The 12,092-nt window shown below is 40.2% G+C and overlaps 1 protein-coding gene across 13 annotated transcripts in view; it reads right to left on the minus strand.

Annotated features, from left to right (window-relative positions):
• Positions 1–600: 600 nt before the first annotated feature.
• The window catches only part of TJAP1 (tight junction associated protein 1), a 60,160-nt gene continuing 48,668 nt past the window's right edge, over positions 601–12,092 (minus strand). For 12 of the 13 annotated variants that reach the window (XM_039342773.1, XM_039342770.1, XM_039342775.1 and 9 more), the window contains 4 exons: positions 11,988–12,017; positions 8,873–8,980; positions 7,988–8,071; positions 601–4,901 (listed from right to left, as the gene is read on the minus strand). In XM_039342773.1, coding sequence (XP_039198707.1) covers positions 3,591–4,901; positions 7,988–8,071; positions 8,873–8,980; positions 11,988–12,017 — 1,533 coding nt within the window. In that variant the 3' untranslated portion in view covers positions 601–3,590. The remainder of the gene's footprint in view (positions 4,902–7,987; positions 8,072–8,872; positions 8,981–11,987; positions 12,018–12,092) is intronic. The other variant, XM_039342774.1, reaches the window with a different exon arrangement.

Consider the following 12,092-nt stretch of genomic DNA (forward strand, 5'->3'; position numbering starts at 1 on the left):
GGCAGCAGGGTCTGCATTTGCCAAATAGGACTTTTTTTCAGTAAGCCCTTGCATGGTTTATAGTGGACATCCAACAGAGATGTTTTGGATTTTTAAACACGACCTTCAAAGTGGTTGAAGCTGAGGCTGATGTGGATATTAAAAGAGCAAAACATCTAGAAGGACTTGGGTCAGGAAAGGCTGATATATAAGTATATCAAGAATTTGAAGGGACTCTAAAACCCAAACACTGAAAATAAAAAAGAATATATGCTTCTACTTTACTAAGGATGTCTCATGCTACACTAATGTCTTCAGCATCCTGCTAAAGACCAAAGGTCAATTGTCACCTAACTGATAATTCCAGAAAAAAATTCAGTCTGAATACAATCATAAAGGAAAGTTAATCTTGGTGAAATTTACAGGTAGATATAGCATTCAGTTATACAGCAATCTTTTGTATTAAGGTGGTTCCAGATTAGATCCCTTGCATTTCTGGTTAAAATATCAATTAGCAAGTTCTGAAAAATACCTGTAATTGCACCTTTAGAATTTTAGCAGAAGATTTCTATGGTCTGTTTCTGATTCAAGCCACAAAATAAACAAGTAACTGCAGAGATGTATTTTTAAAATAGTTTTATTTCTGCCTTTAAAATATACATTATCAGTTTGAAAATCTCAAAACAAAACAAAACCCAATCCCAAAACAAAACACACCACCACCACCACAGCATTTTAGTTGTAGATTAACAGTCTTGAGTTGGGATTCTAAAATGTGGGGCAGCTAAATGAGTCAATTCAAGTTCTCCAACAAAATACTGCCAGAGGTGAAGGGCTAAGAAGCCAGATTGCACAAGGACAGTAATTTATCTGATAAATTATACTATTCATTTATAATAAGAAACGTATTTAGTTTCTTCTGGCTTTCTTCCCCCAACCTTTAGCCCATTAAGTTATTACCTACAGGGCTACCCAAGTGCTGGGACAGCATGTCAACAGCACTTCAAAGGTCACTTATAGAAGGGGTTAGCTTAAGGAGATAAATGGGTACCAATAACTTCTGCAAGGCTTTAAATTATCCATTTTGGCCCTTAAACCACATCCAGCTTTTTTAGAAAAAAATGTAAAAAGTCCAAAATTTTAGATCCCACCAACTTGGAGGGCTGTGAGGGCCAAAAGAGGGATGGTTGCAACCCTGAGCTGAATTGTATGGGTCTCCGCTTTAGTTCAATGTATCTAAAGAGAGAAGGAAAAAAATATCTAGATCATCTCGTTATCAGCTATACTTGTTTCAGCTTCAGAATGTTTTATGCAGCCAAACATAGAATGGAGAACTGGATCTGGATTTAACATAGTGTAACCAAAATGGTCTCAAATCGATTCCATTGACCCAATTAGCTCATGACAACTATTTCATTTCAACTAGATAAGATTCAACCAATACTGGTTTAAATAAGATCACCAAGCTGCCCTATCTCCATCAATAACCTGATTAAAAGAATACAGGAGGACTGGAACAGAAAAATATAGCAACCTTTGTCCTCTTCCATGTAGTGCAGAGAAAGTTCAAGGAATTCACAAGCTAAATCAAGAGAATGAGGAAGTAAGTAAATATCAGCTGAAGAAATCAGACCACTAAGTATGTAAGCTAAAGGAATAGTATCTTTAGCACCAGTTTATTAGCAAAAAAATACTGAGTTACATCTCACTAATACAACGCAGTAGCTAGCAGCCTAACTAAAGGAATGGTCCATTAATAAGAATTTAAACGACCATATCCAAAAGGTCAGGTATGACCAGATTGCTGTATTTGAAAAGAAAGGCCATAATATTTGCTAACAGAAAATTACCAAAATTTCTCTGGTTGCATGAATAGCAGGGCAGGCTAATGAAATCAAATATGAAAGTTTGATTCTTTAATGAAATATCCTTAACACTATGAAATTATTCCCTCCTCTCCAATGCACAAATAACACAAAAACATACCCACAAAGGAAGAACAAAATACGGAATACAAGTAGGAAACCAAAAAGGGGGAAAGGGAATAAAAGACCTTGGGTAAGGCCTTGGAAAGGCACTAGTGTCAATTTGGACCCCATATTGGGGTGCCCATCCTCATTAGCCGTCTCCAAGGGGGCAAACAAGAAATATTTTGTAATTTTGTGCCAAGAAGAGTCATCAAGAGGCAAGCTGGCTGTATGGTTTAGTCTTGGATTAATGTGGATTTCTTCCTCAGCTAGTGAAATAAGTTTACAGACCAGACATAAGATGACTTAAAATCAAAAAGCTGAGGTATTTCTTCCACAGCATGTATCACCCCATCCCACAACACCTTTCTGCTCACCCAAAAATGGAGAGATAAGTACATATTAACAGTTGAAGACCTGAAGCAGCATTCCTCAATTTGGCATCCTCAAGAAGTGCAGCCCTATACAGTCACACTTGCTGGGAATTTTAGCCCCTACACATCTAAAGAATAAGAGTGAGGAAGACTAGTCCAAAGGAAAACATACATAGTATACTATCACCAAGACATGGTCCAGAGAACCCAAGTGATAGCTGAGCAGACAGCTATGCAGACTCAGCTCATTATGGCAAACAATCTAGCTCAGTTTTGTTGGGTGACTATGGCAGGGAGTCTGAGGTCTAGTTTGGCAGAAAATCCCAAGTTCCAGAATATGGAGCCCCACTCCCCATACGCAACATGCAAAGAAACGGTAAAGCTGGTTCCTGTGCCTCATCGGCCCTGTTAACCTATGCACATAGCCACAGGAAGGCTTGGAGAAACAAACATGAACTCACCAAAATTTTACAGAATTCACCAAAAGCTTACAGAACTGAGGATGTTCATTCATGGAAGGCTTCTCACTTCATTCATATTCTTCACCTGATGGCTTGGTGGGAGATTGAGGCAAGAAAATAGGGATTAAATATTCCTATCTCGTGCCACAAGCCACAAAAAAGGTAGAAATATAGGCTTCAGGTGTCTCAGGACATAATTTGAATCAATTGGAGCTGATCCGTAAGTGTGAAGGCAGACGTTTCGAAGAAAAGAAATGATGTCAGGTGGAATCCCTCACCAAGCGTTTGGAGAAAGAACGCGTGGAAGGGAGATAGAAAACATACCTTTGTTTCAACCGCTCCATTGTTCTTTACTTTAAGAGGGAAGGCCTGTAAAGTAATGACCACCAAATTCAATTTCACACAGAGTGCTTGTGTGGATCTAAAATTGTGCTGGTTTTCCAATCATATATATATTATAATTGGACTCTGAACTATTTTCTAGATCTTGGCCTTCAAGACAAGAACAGGTTGGAGAAGGCAGGCACAGAGAGCACAATTCTATCTCTTATCTACACCTGAGGAGTGCTTGAGCAGTCAACATCAGCACAAAAGTGTTGCCAGCGTACATCCAAATGCATCCTGATGCTAGAGAAGAGCTGTCTCCCCCCTTTCCTGTGTATTAAGAAGACAGTAAATACTTAAACATTGCCTAGAATTCCTGGCCAAAATAACATGATGGCAATCCCTTGTGTCTCAGGGCATGAAGGGCAAGCCTGGGAAGAGAATGCAGTGCTCAACCTGGGAAGCCAAGACAATCTTCTCCATTCTCAAGTAAGTAAGTTGCCTTGCTCCTGAGCCTGGGTTAAGCTGTCTTTCCGATGTAAATGATGAACCCCCATTCTCTTGGGGCTGCGATGTGGGCGCCCAGGAGGTGGCTTATTCTTGCCATCCTTGCTCTGCTCAGAAACCCCCTCGTGGCTGTTCATCCTGCTTTCCTGGAGTAGCAATTCCTGTTCTTCAGCTGGGCTCCCAGATGTGTAGTCTATGTAATCTTTGGACTTCTCTGGTGAAGAAGTGACCAGCTCTGCCATCCCCTCGGTACCACACCCTTGCAGCAGTTTGCAGCTTTCATCCTGGGAGAAATCTGTGCTGTAGTCAGAAGAGAAGTGGTTCCGGCGACTCTGAAACTCTGTGCTGTCGATGTCCACACTTGAGTCCCTGCTTACAGTCCAGCTGCAGCTCTGCACTGATTCTTCACCATCCGAGTAGGCGGAAGCTACCCGGCCTAACTCTTGCATGGAGCGACTGAAACGTTTCTGGAGCTCCTGTGCTGCGTCACGGCTAAATGCAGTACGGTTTACTAGCACCTGCTCTGTGGTAGGAGGAGCCTTATCCACAAACATCCGCTGCCAGTTAGCTAGTAAATCTTCCTCTGAGCTGGCGGAGCTGGCAAACGTGCTGGGAACCTGTGGGGGGCTGCTGAAGGGGCTGCTTTGAGAAGATCCAGGAACCCGGCTCAACTTGGGGGAAGGCTGGTAGGAGCAGCTAGAAGCAGAGCGTTGACCTGAGGCTGGGCTGCTGGGAAGGGGCCGCTGCTTGTCACAGTTCTCATCCTCCCCCTGGACTAAGCTCAAAGAAATAGCTTGGCGGGTAGCATAAGTACAATTAGGCAGTGGGCTGTTCTTTGGAATCCGCACCTTGTCCTCTGAAAACTCAATTACTTTGCGGCCTGGATACATGGGGTGGGGTGGGGTAGGGGTAGGATATGGGCTTAGTTTCTCAAAAGTAGGCACCTCCTTCGGCAGGCTCTCCAGGCAGTTCTGTGATCTGCAGCTCCCATTTTGCTGACTTGATCCTTCTTTCTCTTTGCTTTCTCTTTGGCCCGAACTCACACAAGGTTCAGGAGTGCCACTCATATCTACATGCACAAAAACATCTTCAGCCATACAGCAACTTCCACTACTGGATTTGGCTGAGTTCAGCACCAGTGATTCTGGCTTCTCCAACACTCTAGCAATGACTGAGGTGGGTACCGCATCAGATGGAGCCAAGGTGTGCAATTCCTCCTGGCCAGGGCCTACAGAATCCTGAGTGTTTTGCAGGTGCTTGTTGACCATATCTTGCAGCTCAGATGGAAGCTAATAAGGAAGAGAAGGTTTGAATTAAAATAGCACATAGCAAACAGGGTAATTGGGGTGGACAAATACACAAAGGTGTATGCAAATCCAATCTAAATCGCTTGTTCTAACTCAGTGTTTCTCAACCTTGACAATTTTAAGGCATGTGGACTTCAACTCCCAGAATTCCACAGCCAGCATTGCTGGCTGTGGAATTCTGGGAGTTGAAGTCCACATGCCTTAAAATTGTCAAGGTTGAGAAACACTGTTCTAACTAAATGTAACTGAAGAGCTTTTCAAATATGCAACATCTACATTCAAAATTCTATTTCTATCCCAGAATCAAGGGTAAAATATAATTTTTCCATGACTGATAAGCAATACACATTTAGAAGAAATAAGAAACATTTGTAATAACTTGAACTCCTTGCTCGTATTAGGCCAACACAGTACTACTGATGGGTGGGGGTGGGAGCTCATTGCCACACTGAACTGAATGACCAGTTCTCTCCCTGCCCTTGTTATAAATTACGTCTGCCAGTTTGCCTTGGCAAGCTACCCTAGAATTAGTTCAACTGATTTTGGAAACAGAACCACCTTTGCAATCCCTGTCAAGCAAATTATAAGCAAGGAGTATATCATTTTCATCAGCTTTCATCCGTGCAGCACAGAAATAGATTCTGCACAGAACATCTTGCAGAACATCCTAGGGCTGAGCTTTTAGCAGAACACGGTCCTGCTCTCTAAGATGTTGTTCCTGCAGGACTTGGCTTTTGTTCATTTCCCAGTGAATGCTGCAGAAACTCCTGTAAACCGTGAAGAGCAGAATGACGGAACATGAAAGCCAGCATCCGTGGCAGACATAAAATAGGATGAATGCAGAGGTGACCACTTGAGATGACCACCAGTCATAGGTAAAGCATCTCCTTCTTCGTAGTCTTTGTCCCTGACCAAATGCTCTAGTGATGGGCCAGATGTGTTTGGATTGCAAAGACAAGCATTGTGCTAACACTGATATCCAGCAGTAGAAATGGGTAAACACTGATACCTGAAAACATGTACCAGGCCTGCAAATATAAATGATTTTAAAATTACCCTTTTAAAAGCAGCAGCTAACTCTAAAGGGATGCCCACAAGTCATATATCGGGCGATTAGCTTGGTAGTCTATAATTGAAACAATGCATTTTTAAAAAATGTTGAAAACAGCAAATGCAATCTCTGAATATTAAAGCAAGAATGTGATGACTTTCATCAAGGCACCATCTCAGTACACAGAAGCCCCCATGCAGCAATTTCCTTATGCAGCTGAAAGGAACCTCAGGATCCAAAGAGGCACTAAGAATAAAAATAACTGTATTTACTTTACCAAGTAAATACTGTGCTTAGGAAAATTAACGTGCAAAAAGAATGCCCAAGAAAAATCATTCAGTCTAAATCTCCAAGCCATGCCATTTGAGCCTGAGCTCTCGAGCACAGGAATAGGGCCAAATGCTCAGTTCTACAACATTTTGGAAAATATTCTGTTCAAGTGTAAGGCCGACCTGTTGTGGTACATAAAGAACACAAAGAAGCACAATGACATCACTAGAAAGAATAGCATCTTGGATATCAATAGGAATTAATAGCGTCTTGGTCTGGTCTCAATTAGCCTGATCTGAAAGCATCTCCTTTTAACCAAAATAATATGAAATTCTTGAGGTGGGGTGGGAGGCTAGAAGGTCAGCAGCAACTGACTCTAGACATCAGAGTTTAGACAGGTTAGATGAAAAATCCATGCAGGTGTGTTACTAGATTAGGGTAGGCTACCTTGGCTCTTTGATGACTTGTAGACTTCAATGCCCAGAATTCCTGAGCCAGCATGGCTGGCTCAGGAATTCTGGGCATTGAAGTCTACAAGTCATCAAAGAGCCAAGGCTGCCTATCTCCTGTACTAGAATACTGAAATGGGAGAAAGCAAGCATTTTAAAAATAATTTTAACATATCAATGTGTTGTAGCTGTACACATTATTGTAGAGGGGCCTGATTTTAATTATGAAATAATATAGTGTAACTGAAGATGAACTCTTCTCCCTTCCAGTAAAAAAAGGGTATTGATTTTCCTATCTTATCAATATTTTTTAAACATTATGCAAATACCATCTATTAACGTTGCTCCTATTTTAAAAAGCTGCAATTAATATAAACTAAGCGTAAATGTTTCAACTATATTTGCTATTAAATCTTGGTCCAAATTTATCTGCTGAGCCCAGTGATATATATCAGTTCCAAAAGACTTTTAACATCTACCTTGAGGATCATTCTAGAGCCGCACTATTAAGATATGTAAGTAAGAAACCCTTCTCAGTGATGGTATCAATACTTTGTTGGAAATACTGTCGGTATACAGTTCTATTTATGCATCTGTTTTGCTCCTTGTATATACCTTTCTGCTTAAGATTGCTGTCACTTTAATTCATAGATGCTTTTGAGTTGAAAACAGGTTTGAAAAGAGTACTAAATTATACCTTTTTTTTTTTACAAAAGCTATTAGGACCTCTAATTGACCATGATTGTATTTGTATGCCATTTTGCAAGCCTGAAAATATATTAATCATAATAAAATATGATTTTATTATATACTCATTGTGATAGTAAAAGCAGTAGCAAGGTCATACTAAACAGATTTGTGATGTTTACAAAATCTGGAAATCTCCTGGATATTTAAACTTCCTAGTCCAACTAGCTTCCTTATTTTCTTTCCTGCTACTCAATGGTCTCCTCACCTTAGTTAGTTAAAAGCCCCTGTAGTAAACAGATTCTTGTACTGGATTATTAATTCTCTTTTAACAACTCATTGTGCTGAGGACTCATATAGAAATGATTAGCTGAAACAAAAAGAGGAAAGTTAGGATTAAGCAGGAGGCCTGCAACTCTTTAAAAGCTTTGCAGGAACCTGAATTCAAAGCCAATGAGGCAATGAGAGACAACATGTACAAGATGACTGACATTAACTGTTTGTCGTCCCCTTTAGGAGATAGAAAGTCCAAAAAAAGTAAGGCCATGCAGTTCATCCGGGACCATTAAAATGATTCAGCAGTCCTCAAACCCCTCCAGGTTTTTACTCACATCAGCAAATTTGTGGTTCCGAAAATGAGATTTGTTGCACTTCAGGAGCTGCACTGCTAAGTTACAGTCTAGCCGATACCGCTCCTGTCAAGACAACACATTAGGATTAAAGAGACATAGCTTGAAATGGTGCACAACACTGTGATGTCCCAGACAAAAATACAACCATGTTTCGTAACAATGAAAACAAAATAATTGAGAACTTGCAACATGTCTAAGGCAGCCCAGAATCTGCAGCTGCAGACTAAGGGAAGAACCAATCTTGAACATAACAATTCCTCTCACAAATCCCAAAGAACATTTTAAACAAATAAAAATGCATTAAAATGTACAGCTACTATCTTCTACTATCTGTTCTAGCTACTAGCGTCTTGTCCATTGTGGCTGATTAAAACTTGTGCAATTTGACAAGCTCATTCACAAACTAGAATATTTATTTTTAAAACAGGCTTTACAACTACTGTAAGCAGGTAACTTTATAGCTTTACAAACAGAAGTCAGTAAATAAGGCCCAAGAAAGGGCCTAGACCATATCTAGCGATAGGACCATATAAAAGTCATATGTAGGTCAAACTGATACATCAGTGTACAAAGCCAATAGAAAAAATAAAATAAGGCTGCTCTAAACGAAACAAATTAAGCATCCCAATTATCACAATCCATCTTCTTGAAAAAGTTCACCAGTATGTTTCTCAGATAAGAACTGGCTCTGTTACACACTGCCAGTCTTTTCTTAGAAGGGTTCTTACTGATCTTCAGTAGGATATCATGTGCTGCTCTTCACAGAACGTTAAACACTAATATACTTAAGAAAGGATAAGCCTATTAATTACTTCCCGATTTCTTACACAAGATCAACGTTCTGAAAAAAAAAAGACTGCTTACATTAAGCTCTTCCAATTTATTGATAGTTGTTTTGGCATCCAGAAGCTTATTAGTGAGCTCCACAATTTCCCAATCAAGAGTTTTCCGATCCATTTCAGCTTTTTTAATCTAGAGAACAGCAACATACAGGTGATGAGTCACATTAGTCAACAACTGGCTATCTTCATCCTTGCCCTCTTCTTTTCTACACCCTACCCAACTCTACAGATCGAACGCCTTTTCTTCCTTTAGCAAAGGAGAAGAGGCTTAAATAACCCATGTAATTCCTTTTTGGGTGTCCCAGAAAGCATCCATTACTTAGGGGAGCAAGCTGTATTTCAATGTTTCTTGGCTTCTTCATACCTGTTTGCAAACACACCATGCAAACATGAAGAAGGCTCTTTAAATCAGGTACTGGCAAACCTGAGCTTCTGCTGTGCTCCAATTCATATAATTTCTAGCTAGCATGATCTATTGTCAGACATTATAAGAATTGAAATCCAAGAACACCTTGGAAAGTGAGCAAGGTCAGACTTTGTCATTTTCCTTTGAATAGACCAGTGGTTCTCAACCTGTGGGTCGGGACCCCATTTGGGGTCGAACGACCATTTCACGGGGGTCGCCAAACAAGGCTGTCTGCCATTTTTTCCCCCTTTTCTTTGTCCACGCCTCTGGCACCCAGTGATGTATAAGTGGTTGGGGGGTCACCACAATTATGGGGTCGCGGCATTAGAAAGGTTGAGAACCACTGGAATAGACGCATTTGAGCAGGAGAGAAATTATGCTTGGGGAAACTATGAAAAGCTGTTTGTGCGCATTCATCTAAAAAAAAGTAATAGGAGCATATGAAATATCCAAAGTAACTGTACTTATTATATCTTCTTCTCCGATTTTCTGCAACTCTATACATACTATGGTTTTCTGCAACAATTAATCATCTAATTGCAGGGCAGAGGAATAGTAATTTATTTGGCTTTGTCTGAAACTCACTGTTACACATGGCCTTTAATGTCACAATACTCATTAATTAACAAAAATCTCAATTTTCATTCAACAAAAGAGGATCATTTAAGTCCAGACATGGTGGGAGAATGGTACGGGAAAATCTTGTAAATAAGCAGATATTATACTTTTTAAAACAGATCAAATCAATATCTAGGGCTTATCGTTAGAAAGAAAAAGTTCTTGTATCGAGAGATTTGAAATGCTAGTCTCCTACACTTACCTAGCAATGCAGGCTAGTACAAATATTCTTTATAATAAAAGTAATGTGATGTACCAAAAATAAAATCCATCTTGGCGTGAATTCAAATAAAAATACATAGTTTTGAGTAAGGTGCATAAAGTGCAATGAATAACAATGATTGAGGGTTTATTTTTTTAGTTATTTCTATTCCACCTTTATTATTTTTATAAATAACTCAAGGTGGAAAATATAATACCTAAAAAATTGTCTTCCTTCTATTTTCCCACAACAATCACCCTGTGAGCTACACTGAGCTGAGAGAGTGTGACTAGCCCAAAGTCATGCAAGCTGGCTTTCATACCTAAGGTGGGACTAGAACTCACAGTATCCTGGTTTCTAGCCTGGTGCCTTAATCACTAGACAAAACTGGATAGTTTTTTTTTTAAAAAAAAAACAACAACAGGTAATTTTGTAATCTGAGGGGCAAAAAGTAATGTTTATATGCATGCCATATTGATAAGGAATAGACTTAAATTGATCTGTGCATCCTAGCCCTCAACTATTTCTTGAGTCTTCAAAACCAACCTTTTATCCCAAGTTCTTCTAAATAAGATATTTTGCTGAAGAAGCAAAACATAAGCCTCTTAATTATGTATCACATAATTATGCATTAAATTCTGCTATGAAATCTTCAATAGGCATTTGCCACTCACTTTCAAACCTTACAAAAGTACCTTACCTTTTCCACAGAAAACCAGCCCAGTACCACAGGGATCTCCAACCCCTGGGCCATGGACCAGCACTGAGCCATGGCATGCCAGAAACCGGGCCACCCAAGTGAGTGACCATCCATGAATGCATGGGATGCAGGCAGCATGCAAAATCACGCTCCTCAGGTCCGCGAAAAAAATCTCTCTCCACAGAAATGGTCCCTGGTACTCAAATGTTTGGGGGGGTCACTGCAGTACCACACAGGTTCTAGTGTACCTCACTCAGTCTAACAGGGTTTGCTTTCAAAGAAGTGTACAACAGCTTTTAAATACTAAATATAGGCTCTTTCAATGCAGGCTCTTCTAGCAGCTGAGACCCACCCTTTGGAGCAAAATGAAGGCGGGGGGGGGGGGGATGGATTGATGATGCAAGTGATTGGAGCTGAGATCTGGCTTGGGTTTGAGGAATGAATGTTGAGATCTGTTTACTACTTTAGGCCTACTTTACTGCTCACACTATATGATGTGTTTCCTGCCTCAATGGCAAACCCACTGAGCAAAGCACTTATCGTAAAGGAATGTGGTCAGGATGGGAGTCAGGGACCAGGAAAATATACAACTGAAAGTTGTCCACTTGTGCTTTCCATGAAATTTGACTCTCAGAGTATTCATTTTGCATTTAAAGTAATGCCTTATTGTTCTAAAGCCCACTCAGAAATGCAGAATTCCCACAGCCCTGCAGAAATATATATACCGGGGTATGTGTATATGTGTGTGTATTTCACGTGAACTTGTCCCCACTCCATTCTGTCTTGGGAAGCGTAAGTGTTGATATTGGATTAAAATGATAATGATTTAATACTGTATTTGTACTAGAATGAGAAATCCTCAGTTTTGGTTATAGTGATTGAAGTTTCTGAGAACTATACTACCCAGCTCCTAGTTCTGCAATGATAAGAAAAAGTACTATATCCTGTGTAAGCTTGTAGATTAATTTTTTGGGAAGACAAATGGCATTCCCCCCCCCCCAAACTATGACATCCCATAAAATAGGATGGAGCAAGTCATGCTAGGAAAACATCAGCTATTTCATTCAAACCCAAGTTGTTGGCTGATTCAGACTCTGGATCCCATCAAAGACAGTGCAAGTGGGGCTGAGTAATGCATGGACAACAATGAAACTGGAAAGGCTGAAACATGTGAAGAGGAAAAGAATAACACACAAACGAAAAGACGCAACTGCAAAAATCCAGTTTTGACTGAGAGAGGCCTGAGAGGTGAGCACACCCAGCATGTGCCAGCAGCAGCGTAGGAAGGAAAGAAACAAAGAGAGAAAGAGAGAGAG

This window comes from Crotalus tigris, unplaced genomic scaffold (assembly GCF_016545835.1).
Source record: "Crotalus tigris isolate CLP2741 ecotype Arizona unplaced genomic scaffold, ASM1654583v1 scf7180000017812.1200847, whole genome shotgun sequence".
Taxonomy (NCBI): domain Eukaryota; kingdom Metazoa; phylum Chordata; class Lepidosauria; order Squamata; family Viperidae; genus Crotalus; species Crotalus tigris.